General features: G+C 37.1%; 2 protein-coding genes across 3 annotated transcripts; both read left to right on the top strand.

Moving 5' to 3' along the window:
- The first annotated feature begins 1,555 nt into the window (after window positions 1–1,555).
- LOC116292806 (nematocyst expressed protein 6-like) lies at window positions 1,556–8,456 on the top strand. The gene is made up of 7 exons (XM_031700153.2): window positions 1,556–1,622; window positions 2,810–2,879; window positions 2,991–3,140; window positions 3,474–3,591; window positions 4,826–5,019; window positions 6,247–6,495; window positions 8,230–8,456. Exons 2-7 carry the CDS (start codon window positions 2,822–2,824, stop codon window positions 8,238–8,240), a joined length of 780 nt encoding a protein of 259 aa, XP_031556013.2. The 5' UTR covers window positions 1,556–1,622; window positions 2,810–2,821; the 3' UTR covers window positions 8,241–8,456.
- Window positions 8,457–11,349: 2,893 nt separating this feature from the next.
- On the top strand, window positions 11,350–19,890 carry LOC116292807 (nematocyst expressed protein 6). Of its 2 annotated transcripts, none has more exons than XM_031700155.2 (7): window positions 11,350–11,415; window positions 15,055–15,124; window positions 15,236–15,385; window positions 15,580–15,697; window positions 16,925–17,118; window positions 18,201–18,449; window positions 19,682–19,890. In XM_031700155.2, the coding sequence occupies exons 2-7, from the start codon at window positions 15,067–15,069 to the stop codon at window positions 19,690–19,692; spliced, it is 780 nt and encodes a 259-aa protein (XP_031556015.2). In that variant the 5' UTR covers window positions 11,350–11,415; window positions 15,055–15,066; the 3' UTR covers window positions 19,693–19,890. The 2 variants fall into 2 exon arrangements, with proteins under 2 accessions (XP_031556015.2, XP_031556016.2); XM_031700156.2 differs by having other exon boundaries at window positions 11,355–11,415; window positions 15,058–15,124.
- The last annotated feature ends 459 nt before the right edge of the window (window positions 19,891–20,349 follow it).

The raw sequence follows: 20,349 nt of genomic DNA, 5'->3' as shown, positions 1-20,349 counted from the left end.
TTCTATATTATACATAGAGGATATTACATGGGCGCTCGGAAATACGAAATTTATCTTCCAGTGTTGAAAAGATCTCTCACGACTGAGCGTAGCGAACGAGTGAGATATTTTCAACACGAGAAGATAAATTTTGTATCTCCAAGCGGCCATGTAATATTCTGTTTATTATATAATTATCAATGAAGTATGTTTTAGCTTTTTCAGGCAATTCTTTCCGTGTATTTTTGAATAGTCATCGCAATGGTGTTATTTTCACACGTAATAAATACATGCATTATCTAGGTGGTCAGATTCGATCTATAATCTGATTTTCTTAGTTCATTTCCTTCCTTTCTTCCTTCCTTCCTTCCTTCGTTAGTTCGTTCCTTAGTTCATTCATTTTAGCGAAAGTTAAAATAACATATTATTTTCACGTGTGAAGATATCAATTTTTCGAAATAGAGAAAAATAGATATTTCATTGGTAATTATATAATAATATTATTTCTTACATAGTATATTTTATCGTAACGCATCGTATCGTATCTATCGTATGATCGTACTGTATAAGTTGTATCGTATCGTATCGTATCCTATAGTATCCTATCGTATCCTATCGTATCGTATCATCGAATACGTCCGCACTCATGAATGGTCACAACAGGGGAAAAAATTTTTTCAACAAACGAAACGTGGGCCTATTCTGTTACGGCAATTTGTATTCAAAAAAAGTCGATTCTGCTTTAAATTTTATCCCACGATACCAGAAAGTCTTTTCCATATTACATCACTGATCCTGAGGTGAATGATTGCTCTAGTATAATTTTGAATATCACAGAAAAGATGAAATTCTGAATGATTTTACTTTCGCTAAAATGAATGAACTAAGGAACGAACTAACGAAGGAAGGAAGGAAGGAAGAATGGAAGGAAGGAAGGAAATGAACTAAGAAAATCAGATTATAGATCGAATCTGACCACCTGGATAATGCATGAATGTATTGACTTTCTTTGCCTACACAGTGCCTATACTAGACACGTCACATCATCAGGTGACCGACCTGTAAATAACACTAGTAGGTGGTTTAGATGGAAGTCGTCCAAGACCGTTGACAGTACATTAAAAATGCATGCATGCTATTGCACTTGAAGCAAAGAACAAATAGAGCAATATATACTGATTAAATGGAAAACACCCAAAGTAACTAAAACGAATGAAAAATATAAATAAAAACAAAAGTGCTATTGAAAGTAACTTATTTTTAGATAATGGTAAGGAATCCTAGTCAACCGCAATACACTGCGCGCCTATGTCATCGTTTACATCGTTCGCCTACTCGAAATTCTTCCATGCCCTTAGGGAGCATGATTTCTGGCAAATTCGCTATGAGAAAGCTAAGTCCTCAAATTCCAAAAGTGTCCTTTCTTTTATTCCAGAGCAATTATGTTGAATTTTTCCTATCGAGCTCGACAAAATACAGCAGACTTGAAAAAAATATCCACCCGTATTCCACCCTAAAATGTCTAATAAGATCTATGTATTTCACTCGGGTAACCTGTTGTGAATCAGTCATTCATTGATGTACGCGCGCTAGGTAAGTGAGTACTTCTGTCTGCAGAGAGTAGAATCTTGAGCTGAAAGGAGGTAAGTTAGAATAATGGTTATATTTTTGGAGCTAGTTTTAGGACAAAACACCTATAAATGGTCAGTCAAACTCTCCTATAGCTTGAGTGAGAATTTTAAAGAAGAAATGTAGCAGTTCCATTTCTCCGTGCTTAATCATTACCAACAAGTATATCAAAGGGACGTAAAAGATTCACGACATTCACAATAGTTATTGTAAATCGCCTTTGAATTATTTGTAGCTAATATGACTGACTAAATAGCAAACACTATTTCTATGAAAATAGTGCTGTGTAATTATGTAATTAGCAATGATTTCATAGCAATGATGAAACAATGGAGTGTGTGCAACCAATCATGTGACTCAAAATCCCTTGAGATAAGAATAACAATGAAACAGCCGCCATCTTGGTTGATCTAACAAGAGAAGCTATAATGAGGAATGCTTTGTTATCGTCAACCAAGACTGTAATTTTTTTCCCCCATTTCAGACCACGTGTCTTCGTATGCATATTCATGTTTCTCATGGACGTCACAGCGGCCATGTTACCAAAACAAAACATTTAATCTTTTATCCTCGGGGAATTCGACTATATTTTTATACAAAAACTGCAGAACTTTTTATCGTTTAGTACACCAATATGCCTACCTTGTCACGTGAGTGAAAACGCTCTATAGGAAATGACAAATGAAATCTGAGCCTATACACAACATGAAAACGGCGTTTTTAAAAATTCCACTCTTGGAAGCGTTTTCGAAAATAAATGAAAAAATAGCTGTTCTAAATCTCGCAATCTGATTGGTTGGGAGCGCGTGTTTTATGAGAGCACACAGCACGCTCGCGTACTTTCAGTTTCGTCATATGTAATTTTTATTTTAAAAAAGAAATAGAAAACGCGCGCGCGTGCTGTGTGCCGTTATAAAGCACTTGGGGATTGACAGAACACTCGAGTCAAGAAGCACTCCCCTACGCCTCATGCTTTTCCTAAAACTTCAATCGTGTTTTGCCAACCCCCGCGTTCTTTATAGCTGCACACAGCACGCGCGCGCGTTTTCTATATCTTCAACATTTTGCTTTGAAAAAATATCACCATTTGTGTAATCGTGGTCAGTCTATCCATGAACTGACGTAATGTGTTTCCAAAAAGGTCAAAGTGTCTAATGAAAGACAAGACTAATTGGGTGTTATTATTGACGTCTTTTTCAAGCAGGTGAACAGAATGTATTATACTATTCTTGCGATTCTTCTAATCACCAAGGGTGCACAAGCCATTCTATGTGAGTATAGCAGCCTAGAATACCTAGAATATTCATAACGAATCGTTGGAGTGAAATATACAGGGAAACGATGAAAACGTGGTCATATCTATTTGTATTTATTTTCCCTAGGGGAGAAAGAGGAAGAAATCAATTCCACTGATCGACACCTTGTGTTGTTAAGCGGCGAGGGAGACGCTTTACCCAAGAGAGGAATTACCAACAATGCCACGCTTTTGTGGCCTAACGCGACCGTTTTTTACACCTTTAACGAAACTATGGGTATGTTTTCCTATAAAACAAATCATGGATGGTCGGACGGTCAATCGGACGGACGGACGAACGGACGGACAAACGGACTAACGGACGGACGAACGTTCGGACGAACGGACGGACAATCGGACGGACTAACGGACGCACGAACGGACGGTCAATTGGACGAACATGTAGATGAATGGTGAATGGATCGATGGGTAGGTGGGTGAATGACAGAGGGTACGTAAGAGGACTGGTAGACGAAAGAATGGATATCACTCATTACTTTCTCATTGTTATTGTAATTACAGCTGCATATAGTTTCATAACAATTTAAACGTTTTTTATTTCTCTTTTTAGATCAAACCATTAGAGATCTTGTGCAAAAAGGCATAGAAATGTGGGAAAATAAAACCTGTTTGAGATTTAAGTTGAGAACGAATGAAACAGATTTCATAATGGTTACCTTTGGAGAAAAGTAAGTCTAAACTATATCAATTATCATATGATAAAAGCGGAGCTCCCGGTCCCCTCAAGCGGAGCACCATACTTAAGAAAAATTGATAACCCATCAACTTGAGTTTTGATAGCTTGACTACTACGTCACCTCCGTCCGTCCGTCCGCAAGTACGTCCGTCCGTCCGTGTACACGACACAGGAGTCCCCTTTGAATGCCAAAGCAAAACTATTCTCGCAAACCCGGGTATCAAATGCACAAAAAAAAACAAAGCTCCTATATATGGACAGTAGTGTATTCTAAATACACGAATAGACAACCCTGTGAAAGTATATAAAGGTTATTCATTCAAGTTACGTAACAGAACAGTTATAAGTCAGTTGAAAAAACGAGGCGAAGCGAGTATTTTTGAAGCACTCTTTCAAGTGCTTGCTATGGCTTCTCAAACTATATATAAATAGTTGTTTCAGAAATTCAAAGCATAAGTTTCCCTAGCCTCCTCCGCAGGCTACTCGCTAAGAATTTTGTTGGTTTTGTTTTCGTTGCTGGTTCGAGAGGGACTGGGTATCCTGGTGAAAACGAGGAAGAGTAAGGCGAGCGACTAAGAGAAAGAAACTCTTAGCCAACACAGGAAGCCCAGTATAGAAAAAGAGAGAGAAGAGAGAAAAAGGCAAAAAGACGCCTGCGGAGGAGGCAAAAGTTTTAAATTGTATGCTAATTAAGATCACTTTTCTAAGCTTCCTTTATGGCGAATTTATATATTAATGAGCTTTAGAATAAGATTGACAAAATAGTCTCCTTGTACTCGTTTTATGGCTTTTGAGTCATAAGAACAAGACATATGTCATGGCAAAATCAAATTAAAGGAATTGCCATTTTACATCATATGTTGCAGATAGCTAAAAATCTTGTTTCTTGTTACTTGTTACTCGTACATTCATTTGATAAAATTTCACACCGCAAGGAGGGGAGGGAGGGAGGGAATTGGGGTGCAGTGGGTTGGCATAGGGTCACTTCCTTTAGGTAACTATAGCTTAATGATAATAAAACAATTAAAAGATTGTAAATCACTTTTTTTTTTGACCCAAGATATTAATGATAAAGTTTCAAGATCTAGATAAACGAGCAAGTGAGGACACCCGACCCTTGCTTTCCTTCAAATTGATTTTTAAAGTAAAAAAGTAGTCAGTCATCTCATATTTAGTCACCTTGGCATCAAATATAGTAGACCTTTTTGTTTTATTTTTCTATTTAGTTGCGAGTCCGAAACAGTTGGTCGCAAGGGAGGAGAACAGTTCGTGAAGGTGGGGACACCAGACACATTCTGGTGTTCTGATTATGAAATAGCACACGAATTTGGACATACAATTGGATTCTATCATGAACATGTACGACCGGACAGAGATGAATATGTGAAAGTCTGCTATGACAATATAATTATGGAAAAAAGTAAGATATTCGATTAATATTTTATTTGCAATCTCTCTACTTAATAAAGTAATTACGTCAGTAATAAGCTACTCGAGATTTTCGCGGCGTGTTAATTTTAGGATTTCATCACATATGTGAACAACAACGACTTTATTTGTACATAAATGCAATATTTACATTATTATATAGTTTAATTTAAATTAAATTACTTTAATTAATGTACTTGGTAATCCGGAACGAAAAATATCAATATAAGTCGGATTACCTGCATGTGAAGAACCAATCGCGATTGTGTGGAACAAATTAAAAACAAAAACATGTGACATATTTGAATTACGACCTGTGGACTGTAAAATCCAGAGTTTGTTTTAGGGCTCAATCTGTGAGTTAGCCATGCCCTGACTTAGATCAGCCCAGAGGTTGTTTCAGGGTTCTATCTGTGAGATAGCCATACCATGACATATAGATCAACCCAGAGGTTGTTTCAGGGTTCAATCTGTGAGTTAGCCATGCCCTATAACATATAGATCAGCCTAGAGGTTGTTTTAGGGTTCAATCTGTGATTTAGCCATGCCCTGACTTAGATCAGCCCAGAGGTTTCTTCAGGGTTCTATCTGTGAGTTAGTCGTGCCCCGTTTTAGATCAGCCCAGAGGTTGTTTCAGGGTTCAATCTGTGAGATAGCCAAGCCCTGACGTATAGATCAGCCCAGAGGTTGTTTCGGGGTTCAATCTGTGAGATTGCCATGCCCTGACGTATAGATCAGCCCAGAGGTTGTTTCGGGGCTCCCCATCTCTGAGTTAGTCTCGCTCTGACTTAGTTCAGTCCAGAGGTTGTTTCAGGGCTCGATCTGTTAGTTAGCCATTTCCTGACATGTAGATCAGCCCAGAGATTGTTTCAGGGTTCGACGCGACAATGGGACAATACGGAAAACGACAAAAGAAGTAAATTCATGCTTAATTTTGCACGCCGAGAAAGAAACCGCCAAAAAACTTAAGGTTACTCACCTGCAATGCCGAGTCCAGAAATCAAATTCGACATTTATGGTTTGAGAGGGAATCGCACCACATCCACGCTATCCTTAATTCCCAATGCACATACACTGCCTTTTTTTCCTATTTCCTTCTCCCTTCCTTTCCCTATAAGTATCATTAAAAATCATACCCCCGTCCCCCTGAAAATAACTATTCCTCTCCGCATATCCAACCTCAGAAGTAAGTGTTGTTTTCTTTTTTTCTTTTCCAAAGAATATATAGAGCCTAATTTTGGGAAAAAACAAGATATTGATTCGAGAAACTCGCCCTACGATTATTACACCTTCATGCATTACGTTCGGTATGGGGCCGGCGGCTCAAAGCGAACCGAAAGCGGAAATCTTCTTCCGATGTTTGTACCTTTAAAGAAAGGACCCGATGGAAAGGAGCCCATAATGGGTGACGCTGAGGATCTGACTGATCTGGATGTTCATCAAGCTAACATTCTTTATGGATGTCAAGGTATTTATCTTCTAGTCTGGCCGTTTTCTTATAGTTTAATGACCACAGTCATCATCATCATCATCATCATCATCATAATTATCATAATTATCATCACCATCATGATCATCATCACCGTCATCATCATCGTCATTATCAGCATCAGCATCATCATTATCATTATCACCATTATCTTCATCTTCATCATCACCATCACCATCACTCATCACCGTCATCATCATCATCATATTCACCATCATCCTAATCATCAGCATTATCATCAATAATTGTAATCATATCAGCACCATAATTTACGATTATCTTTGTCAACTTCGTCACCTTCATCATCATCATCCTGATCACCACCATCCTCGTCACCAGCGTCATCGTCTTTACTATATGCTTATCATGCATGCTCACTTTGCTTAATTATTTGGATCTTAATGGGATATGAAGCGAGCGCTGATTGGCTGGCTGCCGTGTTTATATAAGAGAACAGAGACAGTCGTGCAAAATCATCAAAAACATTTTAGAAAAGCAATATAAAACGGCTACTCTGTACTGTGATATAAACACTCTGAAAACTGTAGAGCACTCAAACATTAAGATCGGATACGCCTCGTGTTCCTATGGCTTGCTTCTCTCGTACCCTTCAGCTTACCAGTGTGTTTAAATCACAGTAAAGAGACACGCGTTTTATGTGTGTAGTTTACAGACTGAGTGGCCGTGTTGTATCGGGTTTACGAACGCAAGGCCGTAGGCCGAGCGTTTGTTGAGCCGATACAGCACGGACACGAATTCTGTTAATGGCTTCTAAAACCTAATCCCGCAGGGACCATTTTCAAACAATTCCTGAAAAGACTTTGTTATTAGGAGCTGTAATAAACTCTTTTGGGTTGAAAAAGCGATACTTACAAACAAAGATAACCAGAAAAATATGCATGAGCTTACCGGCTCAATTCCTCTACCCGGCGTTGCAATATCACTAATGTGCTGTGGAGTGTGCGGATTGGCTCCTAAACCCTAACCCCAGGAGTATTATCTAATGGGATCTCTATTATGTACATTCTATATTGGAAAAGGTGATAGCTCCAAACAAAGCAAACTACAAGGATTAAATTGAGGAAAGTAAGACAAATCACTGTATTGTTGAGTTTCTTTTCGAGTTGGAATAATTGCCTCCCTCGTGTAAACTATATTTCGGTGTATTTTTTATAAAAGAGTTCGTAAAATCTCACTCTTCTTGATTGTGCGTTGGCAAACAGGTCTCGATGACTCGATTTCGGAAGTCAATCAAAATCCTAGCAAATATTCGTAATAATGTAGTAAATGATATCCATATAAGTTGTGAAACTGATATTCATGAATTCTATATCATCTCATGAATATCAGTTAAAGAACACAGGAAAATCAGTTACAGAACACAGGAATATCTGTTACAGAACACAGGAATATCTGTTACAGAACACAGGAATATCAGTTAAAGAACTCATGAATATTAAAAGTTTGAATCAGCCAATCAGTGTACTGCAATCAGCACGTGAATATTACACCAGCCCCGCGCTGCCCTGGGAAATATTCAATGCCGCCCCCAACTTTTATTTAGATTGTTGACGTGCGTTGGGATACACAGATGACATCACATGATCATTTCAGCGTTCTTGATTGGTAGTTTTCCTCATGAATTATTAATGACTTTTAGAATCCTATATATACTGATATCTTGTATTAAATACTGTATTTCTTTAATTCAAGGAATGAATTAACGCTTGAAGATCATAGACAGATCAAGAAAAACCAAAGACCTCTGTTGACAATACATCATGGAAAAGATATAAAAGACTGAAGTAAACATTAAAAGATAAATTGAAGCGTAATGTGTAATAATTGAATAATTATAAAAGGAAAAAGAAACTTAGAAGAGATAATAAATACTGAATAAGTTGCCTAATCAAATGAAGAAAAATATTGATAAACACAAATGATATATTTTCATTGTTTCTAGTAAGAGATACAGTCCTTTGACTAAACGTTGTTATTTGATCGGCTTTATCCCTACGCGCCTAGACCGAAAAGGATCATGGGGATAATTAATTCACAGATACTAGCTGCCGTATATATTACCTAACACGTCTTGAGCTCGCTTTTTTCGATCTCATTTTATTTGCTAAAACCATGCCTCGAGCATACGGCAGTTTGGATGACGCAAATTCTAGCTAATTTACCCGTTATCCTTTTCGGTCTAGGCGCGTAGGGATGATTTGTTCAACGACAACGTTTAGTCAAAGGACTGTATATGAACCTGCCCTAACACCTGAACTACCATCACTCATACAGGGGATATTTGATTGGACAAGCAGGTCACCTGACCTATTTAAAATAAACGAGCAATGATAGTTCAGGTGTTAGGGCAGGTTCATATGCATTTTATGTACAGATGATAACTGCTTACAGTCTATAGATTACATACGATAATCCTTGAACCATGGAGGTTGTTTCCTAGTTCTTATTGATCTCCTAAGCACGTACAGGTTGACCTCCATTGCTGACATCTTCATGAGGTGTGGGTAGCATCTGGATTAAGCTCTCAGTCGTAAGTTCTACTGCAGGTTGAAGTGCATCAGGAATAGGTCCTGTGAACTTTGGTGGTTCCTCTGTGGTCTTTATGAGATGTCGTCTGTGTCTGCGGTACGTTTTTCCGTTGGGTGTGGTTACAACATATGATCTAGGAGTAGATGTTTGGCTGCTACCTTTGCAGGGATCCATTTCTGGTCTTTTTCTAGACGTACTCGATCATTGAGAATCTGAAGTGTTTTATTGTGTTTGTCGTAGAAGAACTTCTGCTTCTCTTGACACTTCGTTACCGTGCTCACGAGCATTTGTTTCAATTCGTAGTTTCAGCAGCTCGGGTGAAGTTGGAATTTGTTCTTGCTACGGACTCATCAACAGCTGTGTGGGTGTATAATTCATTTCAGTTTGTGTTCCTGTACTCCAGAAGACCTAGATATGGGTCTGTTGTCTTCTTTAAGACTCTCTTCATGGTTTGAACTGCTCTTTTGCTTAGACCATTGGATTGTGGGTATGTTGGACTAGAAGTAGTTAGCTTAAATTTCCATTCTTTAGCAAAGTTCCTGAACTCTAGACTATTGTAGGACATATTGTCAGAAACAAGTTCCTCAGGAATCCCATGTCGAACAAATAGGGATTTCATATGAGTAATAATTGTTGCTGCTGTCTTGTCTTTAATGAAACTTGTTTCAATATACTTTGAGTAATAGTCAATAACAAGTAAGTACGAGTTACCTTGATGCTGGAAGATATCAGCCGACCTTCTGCCATGGTTGTTCAGGTATGGGGTGTGGTAGCAGAGGTTCTTTAGTGTTCTTATTCCTATAGGTGTTACATGTGGTGCATTTGGCTATCAGCTTCTCTTGGTGCGTGAATTACAGGTTTTGCATCTTCCTTTAACTCGATGTGATATTCTCCATCGACTAAACCAAAACCAGTGAACACATCTGAATATCTGTCAAGATTGTTTTGATCCTTGTTTGATGCCAGGTATATCTACAACGAAGAAATCTGCTTTGATTTCACTTTCCTCGTGATTAATTTCCACTTGCCTTACGCGGTTAATCTGACTGATGTTGGAGTTATCTGTACCGAGTTGTCGATTTCATTCAGGTTGCTTCGTGGAATAACTTTACATTGATAGCCTGTGTCGACTTTGAACCTGTAAATCCATTTATTTTCATTTATCTCTCTGAGAAGTCCTTCTCTTAGTTCATTGTTATCGATTCCACAAACGATCCCATCTTTGATGAGTGAATCTTTGCCGCTCGCCAAACTCGCACGTTTTAAATTTCGATTTGTTTGATAAGATCAACGAGGAAGGCATCAAAGGGGCGACCATCTTGATCACACGTGTTGAATTTAGATCTCTCATATGTGAGATTTTTTTCCAGACGCAGTGCTCTTCGAACTTTAGAATCAGGGGTTCGGTTTTGTTGGCTTATTCTTACGTGAAGGTAAAAGTATTGTATACATCGATGGCATCTTGGCCGATAGTATGTAGAAAGATTGCACATTGTGTGACTTCGGGTTTCTTGTCGGCGCCACTATAGTTACAGCGACATAGAGGTTCCATCGTTGAATCCAACGTCGCCAGTTTTCGGATACATTACCTTGTAGGTTGAGAGGTTCGATGCTTTTGTGATGTTCCATTCTGACACCATGTCATGTACTATGTACAGGGTAAATGAATAAAGACTAATAAAACACAGTTTCAGTGGGTAGTTCTTGTTCTTTACTACAGAGCTCACACACGCGAGAGGTACAAATCATGTGATGTAAATTAGCATACATTAACATACGTTACATCTTTATTGTTCGATGATTCGAATTTCCTTGAAGTAACATCTTTGTTTTAGAGATACCCGCTATCTTAAATTGGTCGGATATGATGTGTCTTTTCGTGAATGGCTAAGTTCTTGTTTTAATCCTATACCGGCTGATATATTCTTTTTTATTATCCAGCTATTCAAGTTAGAGTACAAATAACGCAGGAAAAAGCCTCGAGTACAAATATCCTCTAGTTCATTTTGTACAGTAATAAAACCCCGGTGTTTTAAAAACTATTTCGAAGCCTTCTTTTTGTGTGGAAAAGTAAGCTGAGTTGCATAATAAATACTACTTATTAGACATTTTAGGGTGAAATGCGAGTGGACTTTTTTTTTCGTCTTTGTGTTTTGTCTCGTCCTATCGAGCTCGACAAAATACAGCAGACTTGGAAAAATATCCACCCGTATTCCACCCTAAAATGTCTAGTAAAATCTATGTATTTCACTCGGGTAACCTGTTGTGAATCAGTCATTCATTGATGTACGCGCGCTAGGTAAGTAAGTACTTCTATCTGCAGAGAATATAATCTTGAGCTGAAAGGAGGTAAGTTAGAATAATGGTTATATTTTAGAGTTATTTTTCAAACAAAACACCTATAAATGTTCAGTCAAACTCTCCTATAGCTTGAGTGAGAATTTTAAAAAAGAAATGTAGGAGTTCCATTTCTCCGTGCTTAATCATTACCAACAAGTATATCAAAGGGACGTAAAAGATTCACGACATTCATAATAGTTATTGTAAATCGCCTTTAATTATTTGTAGCTAATATTACAAAGAGCAAACACTGTATCTGTGAAAGCAGTAATGTGTAATTATGTAATTAGCAATAATTTCATAGCAATGACGAAACAATAGAGAGTGTGTGAAACCATATGACTCAAGATCCCTTGAGATATGATAACAATGTCTATTTCACTATTACACTTTGACAAGTATTTTTATATAGTTTTAGGGGTTTTAAAAATTCCTTCCTGACTCTTTAGAAAACAATCGATAGCAATATTTCGTATGCTATCTAATGAGCTTTCAGTAATGCAAGACAGGTTTAGCGATGTTTCCCGCTTTTTCCAAACAGTAGATGTCTTTACCTTGGTCGTATAATGTGTAACCACTTCAGACCACGTGTCATTCTCTTAGAGTATAGTTTGTTTGTTTAACGGTTGCACTCGAGTAGACACATGAATGTTTATACACGACTCAAACGAAGATCTAAAATCATATTTTCAAGGGAATTAACGACGTGGCCTGAGATTATGAAACCATAAATTACGCCCAAGATAAAGAGATCTATATATAAAACGAATAAACTATGGGGCTTTCAAGATGTGACGTATTTCCGGGTCCAATCGCACAAAAGAAGTGTAAAATCTTGCCACAACTTATTCCCAGGATTTCTCCAAAAATCAGGGAAATGTCTGAAGAAGTAATTGTTGATTTGGACCCGAAAGTAATTTTTTTGTTCGAATTACGTCACACTTAACAGCTCTAAAGTTTGTTGCTATTCCTAGATGATTTGGGATTCTGAAAATCCTGATCGCTAAAAAGCAAACATTGAAGAAAACAGACAATTGTCTAAAAACGCGCAAAAAGGTCAAAAAAGGCAAGACAAAGCAGGTCTCAAAAACGAATTCAAATATGAAGACTTCATTTTTGTCACAAGGTTACACTAGTAAATCGATTTCTTAGCTTATAGTTTGACCGTAATATTTTCCCCCATTTCAGACCACGTGCCATTGTATCCATATTCATGTGTCTTCTCATGCGCGACAGTTTAAAAAAATTATATTCTATAGAACGTTTTCATGGACGTCACAGCGGCCATTTCACCAAAACAATACATTTAATTTCTTGTCCTCGGGGAATTTGACTATATTTTTATACAAAAACTGCAGAACTTTTTATCGTTTAGTACACCACAAGAGAATATGAAGTAAGAGAGCACATCTCCCATACATGGGTCTGTAACCATGAAAGTTTCTTGAAAATCTATTTTTAGCTGCGCGCGCAAGCCTGAGCTATTTTTAACATGAGATCCCTTATTGCTGCTCAGAGTTGTAGTGACTTCCATGCGAGCGAGAAATGTTTAGTTCCCGACGAGAAGAATGCCTTCAAAATTAGTAAAAAGTTGAAATGATTAAATTATCATGTGTTCTTCATGGACGAATTAAACATTAACTTAACAATTGATGTAAAAGAACATCGAAAAAGATCAAATCAGGATGGTTTTCAGTCACATACGAAAAAGCGCTAAAAACAGCGAAGACGCATTGGGGAAGGAAACCGCAATAGAAAATACGATGAAAATAGCGAAAAACCTACAGTGAATACAGCCAAAAAAGCATTTACCGTAGTGTTTTCTATAGTTAATAAAGTTTAAGTTAAAGTAATTAAGAAGACAATGAACAAGACCAGTGTTTTGTTTCACACACGAATCAGAAAAACTATTTGCACCGAAATGTGCCCGACGAAAATTTTCTGTTTTCATAGAGGAAAAAACTACAAGAGGCACTGAAGTGATTTTTCACAATTATTAAATATGTTTAGCTTGCCAAAATACGGTGTGTCATTGAGAAAAGGCGAATCAATGAAAAAGTTTGACTATTAAAACTAGAACTTTCTTTCAAATTTTGCATCTTGAATTTTCGCTCCGCCTGATCAATGTTCAGGTATTTTTTTCATAACTTTTCAACTTCTAAAGTCCCAAACAGACAATAGAAATACAATCACAATATCGGCGAAGTACAAAAAGTGAATCAAACTTAGTATTTGTGGATTAAAACTAATAAAAAAAGAGATTATTTTTACCTAAGGGCATTTTACTTGCGATTTTTTCTGCCAGATGCTCTCAGTTCGGCGTATTTGTGCCTTTATGTTTAATTCTTCTATTTCGAGCAGCTTGACTGTTTTCAGCTATCTTAAAACCTCTTCTTTTTACTGGTAAACAACTGATTCCAACAGTAAATGCTAAATTTTCTTTCAAGTTTAAAGTTTTTTAAATTCTTGACTCAGTGAATTCAACAAGTTTGTTCATCGAAAATCCGGCTCTTTCGTAAACGAGTCCAATCTACCTTCATTTTAGATATCCATTAGATAACTTGTCATTTTGAAAACACTGAAGTTCATGTCAGAAGTACGTGTTCTTGGGATACAGCAATATTTACTGTATTTCAGTTTAGGTGGAGAATTGTGGAATAACTTACAGTCTCATCTATAACTGCAATCAACTCCAAAATTATGGAGTCTCAATCGAGCGACCATTGTTTTGATTTAAAAACAAGCTTGAATGATGTTGTCTCAGCTGAGTATTTTTTACATATGCTGTTATAATGGATTCCTTCAAATACCTTTCAGAATTTCTCAAGGAATTCCTCTAAACACATTTTCTCGTCAAATTGAATAAAGTTTGGTTTGTCAACTGCGTGAAGCTTGCTTTGTCACTGCCGATCTCTTGTGTACCTATGACATCACTACAACTCTGACCAATCAAGATTCGCATGCTAAAATAGCTCAGACTAGCGCGCGGAGCTAAAAATAGATTTTCAAGAAACTTTCATGGGTCACAGGGATATGCTCTCTTACTTAATATTCTCTTGTACACCAATAATATCGCTACCTTACGTGAGTGAAAACGCTCTATAGGAAATGACAAATGAAATCTGAGCCTATACGCAACATGAAAACGGCGTTTTTAAAAAAAATTGCAATCTTGGAAGTGTTTTCCAAAAGAAATTTAAAAAATAGCTGTTTTAAACCTCGCGTTCTGATTGGTTGGGAGCGCGTGCTTTATGAGAGCACACAACACGCTCGCGTACTTTCAGTTTCGTCATTCATGTAATTCGTATTTTATAAAAGAAATAAAAAACTTGCTTGCTGTGCTGTGTGAAGTTATAAAGCACTTGAGGATTGGCAGATCACCCGAGAAGTGTGGAGAAACACTCCGCTACGCATCGTGCTTCTCCTAACACTTCTCTCGTGTTCTGCCAACCCCCGCGTGCTATAGAACTACACACAGCACGCGCGCGCGCTTTCTATTTCTTCGACATTTTGTTTTGAAAAAAAAAATTTCAACATTTTTCTAATTGTAGTCTATCCATGAACTGATGTAATGTGTTCCCAAAAAAGTCAAAGTATCTAGTAAAGGACAAGGATTAATTGGGTGTTATAATTGACGTCTTTTTCAAGCAGGTGAACAGAATGTATTATACTATTCTTGCGATTCTTCTAATCACCAAGGGTGCACAAGCCATTCTATGTGAGTATAGCAGCCTAGAATACCTAGAATATTCATAACGAATCGTTGGAGTGAAATATACAGGGAAACGATGAAATCGAAGTCATGTCTATTCGTATTTATTTTTCTTAGGGGAGAAAGAGGAAGAAATCATTTCTACTGATCGACACCTTGTGCTGATAAGTGGCGGGGGAGACGCTTTATCCGAGAGAGGAATTACAAACAATGCTACGGTTTTGTGGCCTAACGCGACTGTTTTTTACTCCTTTAACGAAACCATGGGTATGTTTTCCTATAAAACAAATCATGGATGTTCGGACGGTCAAGCGGACGGACGGACGGACGGACGGACGGACTAATGTAAGAGGACTGGTAGACGAAAGAATGAATATCACTCAATACATTCTCATGTTATTGTAATTACAACTGCACAGTTTCATAACAATTGAAACGTTTTTTTCTTCTTCTCTTTTTAGATCAAACCACTAGAGATCTTGTGAAAAAAGGCATAGAAATGTGGGAAAATAAAACCTGTTTGAGATTTAAGTTGAGAACGAATGAAACAGATTTCATAATGGTTACCTTTGGAAAAAAGTTAAGTCAAAACGATAATAATTATTATATGTTAATAAGTTGGATGTCAAGGCTCCTTATATCGACAAAAGTGTGTTCTATACACACGAAAAGACAATTCTGTTACCACTCCTTTCATTGCTACGCGCTGATCGAGACAACAGTCGCGACAGGAAAATTGGGCAATACGTTTCCGTCAATCAAATAAATTTGTCGGCATCTTTATATTCTCTGATTAAAAAATCAAGATACTACCAAAATCTACAAATTTCTGATATCAAGGGTATAATTGACACCAAATTTAGGGGAAAATATAACCTGTTAACGAATTCGAATTGTACGTATTTTGACCTTATCTCACGGATTGAAAGTTTCAGAAATCCTTATCACTCACTCTTACTCACATGCTTTTAATTCAGAAATGTCAATGAAAGTCACATTCGATGGCCATGAATTTGTTTTCGGCATTTCTTTGATGTTCTTGTTTTTTTTCGAAGTGTTTCTTTGATCCCTTAGGTTACTCTATAGCGCACGTTTCCCCTCGATGAATACCATAATTTCACAGCGTTTAGTAAAAAAAAAAAAAAAAAAGCGGATTCGGTGACCCCCATTTTTTATTTCATTATTTTTTTATTTTATTTCATTTTTTGAACAAGAATATGCTGGGGTATGTTTATGCCAAGTTTTAAAAAATTCTGATTGCAACTTCATATTCCTGCGAACGTCCTTAAGATCACATTTGTAAACCTTCTTCATGACGAATCTATATGCTAATGCATGAGTCTTAGGATGAAATTGGCAAAACAGTCTCTGGTACTAGTTTAATGGCTTTTGAGTCATAAGAACCAGACATATATCATGGCAAAATCAAATCGAAGAAACTGCCATTTGACATGATATGATGCATTCAATATAGCTTAAAAATACATTAAATTTCACACCACAAAGGCATAACGAGGGAGGGAGGAAATTGGGGTGCAGTGGGGTGGAATGGGGTCACTACCTTCTTAGGTAACTAGCTTAATAATTCAACAATTTAAAGATTGTACATCAAATTTTTTAAACCCAAGATATTAATGATAAAGTTTCAAGATCTAGTCGATAAACGAGCAAGGGGTGACACCCGCCCAAGCTTTCCTTCAAATTGACTTTTCCTAGCTACTTTTTTGCTAAAGTAGTCAGTCAACGTATATTCAGTCACCTTGGCATCAAATAAAGTAAACTTTTTTGTTGTATTTTTCTATTTAGTTGCGAGTCGGAAGCAATTGGTCGCAAGGGAGGAGAACAGTTCGTGAAGGTGGGGACACCAGACACATTCTGGTGTTCTGATTTTGAAATAGCACACGAATTTGGACATGCAATTGGATTCTATCATGAACATGTACGACCGGACAGGGATGAATATGTGAAAATCTGCTATGACAATATAGATCTAGAAAAAAGTAAGTTATTCAATTAATTTGTCACGTGAATCTTTCAACTTTATAGAGTAACTACGTTAGTACTAAGCTACTTGAGATTTTTTGGGACGTGTTAAAGTTAGGATCACATATTTCATGTAAGTTGTTCTAAGTTCCCTTTTAAGACTCATGCATTAATATTTATTGATGTGAAGAAACAATCGCGATTGTGTGGAACAAATTAAAAACGAAAACACGACCTGTGGAATAAAATCCAGAGTTTGTTTCAGGGTTCCCAATCTGTGAGTTTGCTGTGCCCTGACATTTAGATCAGCCCAGAGGTTGTTTCAGGGTTCCCAATCTGTGAGTTTGCTGTGCCCTGACATATAGATCAACCCAGAGGTTGTTTCAGGGTTCCCAATCTGTGAGTTTGCTATGCCCTGACATTTAGATCAGCCCAGAGGTTGTTTCAGGGTTCAATCTGTGAGATAGCCTTGCTCTGCCGTAGATTATCCCAGAGGTTGTTTCAGGGCACGGAATCTGTGAGTTTGCCATGCCCTGTCATATAGATCAACCCAAGGCTTGTTTCAGGGTTCTACAATGGAACAATACTGATCAAAAAAGACAAAGGAAGTAGATTCTTGATGCTCAATTTTGAAAGTCGAGAAAGAAACCGAAAAAAAAAACTTAACGTTACTCACATGTGATGCCGAGTCCAGAAATCAAATTCGACATTTATGGGTTGATAGGCGATCGCACAAGATCCACGCTATCCTTAATTCCCAATGCACATACACTGCCTTTTTTTCCTATTTCCCTTTCCCTTCCTTTCCCTATAAGTACTATTAATTACTACGACAGAGAAGTCAAACTGAAGTGTAAATAATTTTTTTGGGGGTTAAATTCTGTTCAATGGAGATTTCATTCAAAACAATTGTCAGTAAAACTAAACTCATCCAGAGGGAAGACACACTTTGAAGTCACGACAACACAAAGTGAAGTTTTTTACACTTCCGGTTGACGTCACTGTCATAGATTTTGCAAATCTTAAGGTCGTTATTACCTATTCCTCTCCCGGCATAGTCAACCTCAGAAGTAAGTACCGTTTTCTTTTTCCCCCATAGAATATATAGAGCCTAATTTTGGAAAAAAACAAGATATTGATTCTAGAAACTCGCCGTACGATTATTCCACCTTCATGCATTACCCTCGGTATGCCGGGAGCGGCTCAAAGCGAACTTCAAGCGGAAATCTTCTCCCATTGTTAGTACCTTTAAAGAAAGGACCTGATGGGAAGGACCCCATAGTGGGTCAAGTTCGGCATCTGACTGATCTGGATGTTCATCAAGCTAACATTCTTTATGGATGTCAAGGTATTTTATAGTCTATATATTGGACAGGTATAGCTTCAAACAAAGCAAACTATGAGGATTAAATTGAGGGGAGGGTTCAAATTCCGTTCAAGACTCCGAATTTTTTCTGAGTTTTTGAATTTGTAGCTGCATAAGATGCTTCGTATACTGCGAGGATCAGCTCAATTTGATACATCACAACCACAGTACAAATATACATTTCATATATTTTCTCATACACATAAGACAAATCAATGTATTGTGGAGTTTTTTTTGAAGTTGGGATAATTGCCTCCCTCGTGTAAACTGTATTTCAGGGTATTTTTGTATTTTTTATAAAAAGGTTCGTAATTAAAATATCTCACTCTATCTCATTCTTGATTGTGCCTGGCAAACGAGTCTCGATGACTCGATTTCGGAAGGCAACCAAAATCCTAGCAAATATTCGTAATAATCATAGCTAATATTATTTAGTTTAGTAAATGATATCCATATAAATGTGAAACTGATATTCATGAATTTTATATCTTCTCATGAATATCAGTTACAGAACACAGGAATATCTGTTGCAAAACACGAATATATCTGTTACAGAACACAGGAATATCTGTTACAGAACACAGGAATATCTGTCACAGAACTCATGAATATCTGTTACAGAACTCATGAATATCAAAAGTTTGAATCAGTCAATCAGCGTACTGCAGTCAGCACGTGAATATTACATCAGTCCCGCGCTACCCTGGGAAATATTCAATGCCGTCCCCAACTTGTTGATCTGTATTTGGATACACAGATGACATCACATGATCATTTCAACGTTTTTGATTGGTAGTTTTTCTCATGAATTATTAAAGACTTTAAGAATCCTATTTATTATATAATTACCAATGAAATATCTATTTTTCTCTATTTCGAAAAATTGATATTTTCACACGTGAAAATAACATGTTATTTTCACGTGTGAAAATAACACCATTGCGATGGCTATTCTCAAAAATACACGGAAAGAATTGCCTGAAAAAGCCAAAACATACTTCATTGATAATTATATAATAAACAGAATATTACATGGCCGCTTGGAGATACGAATTTTATCTTCGAGTGTTGAAAATCTCTCACTCGTTCGCTACGCTCACTTGTGAGAGATCTTTTCAACACTCGAAGATAAATTTCATATCTCCTCGCGCCCATGTAATATCCTCTTTATATACTGATATCTTGTATCAAATACTGTATTTCTTTAATTCAAGGAATGAATTAACGCTTGAAGATCATAGACAGAAGAAAAACCAAAGACCTCTGTTGACAATACATCATGGGAAAGAAATAAAAGACTGAAGTAAACATTAAAAGATAAATTAAAGCGTATAATGTGTAAAAATAAAATAATTAGAAGGAAAAAGGAACTTAGAAATGAGAATAAATACTGAATAAAGTTGCCAAATCAAATGAAGAAAAATGTTTTAAAATAGACATAAATGATATATTTTCATTGTTCCTAGTAAGAGGTATATATGATACTGCCCTAACACCTGAACTACCATCACTCACGGGGGATATTTGATTGGACAAGCAGGTCACCTGACCTAATTAAAATAAACGAGCAATGATAGTTCAGGTGTTAAGGCAGGTTTATATGCATTTTATGTACAGATGATAACCATCGCCCCATTAATTTGGTTCAAGCCATAAATGGCCTCCAACCCAGGCCTTTTAAACATACTTGAGGAGTTCGTTAGTCGTTCCCCGACTTTATTGATTAGCTCACAGATTGTTTCAGGGCTTTGATCTGTGAGTTGGTCATGCCCTGACTTAGATCAGCCAAGAGGTTGTTTCAGTGTTTAATCTGTGAGTTAGTCATGCCCTGACTCAGAACAACCCAGTCAGTGATTGTCTCAGGGTTTGATCTTTTAGTTAT

The sequence above is a fragment of the Actinia tenebrosa genome, unplaced genomic scaffold (assembly GCF_029948245.1).
Source record: "Actinia tenebrosa isolate PJP-AT-01 unplaced genomic scaffold, QUT_ActTen_1.0 PGA_scaffold16__25_contigs__length_10494907, whole genome shotgun sequence".
NCBI classification, from domain to species: domain Eukaryota; kingdom Metazoa; phylum Cnidaria; class Anthozoa; order Actiniaria; family Actiniidae; genus Actinia; species Actinia tenebrosa.
The sequence above is the reverse complement of the archived record's forward strand: the minus strand, read 5'-3'. Positions and strand labels throughout refer to the sequence as shown.

Coding starts and splice junctions, on each gene's coding strand:
- LOC116292807 (XM_031700155.2), top strand. CDS start 15,067: ATGTATTATACTATTCTTGCGATTCTTCTAATCACCAAGGGTGCACAA. Junction 15,386..15,579: donor CTCCTTTAACGAAACCATGG/GTATGTTTTCCT, acceptor TTCTCTTTTTAG/ATCAAACCACTAGAGATCTT. Junction 15,698..16,924: donor ATGGTTACCTTTGGAAAAAA/GTTAAGTCAAAA, acceptor TTTTCTATTTAG/TTGCGAGTCGGAAGCAATTG.
- LOC116292806 (XM_031700153.2), top strand. CDS start 2,822: ATGTATTATACTATTCTTGCGATTCTTCTAATCACCAAGGGTGCACAA. Junction 3,141..3,473: donor CACCTTTAACGAAACTATGG/GTATGTTTTCCT, acceptor TTCTCTTTTTAG/ATCAAACCATTAGAGATCTT. Junction 5,020..6,246: donor CAATATAATTATGGAAAAAA/GTAAGATATTCG, acceptor TCTTTTCCAAAG/AATATATAGAGCCTAATTTT.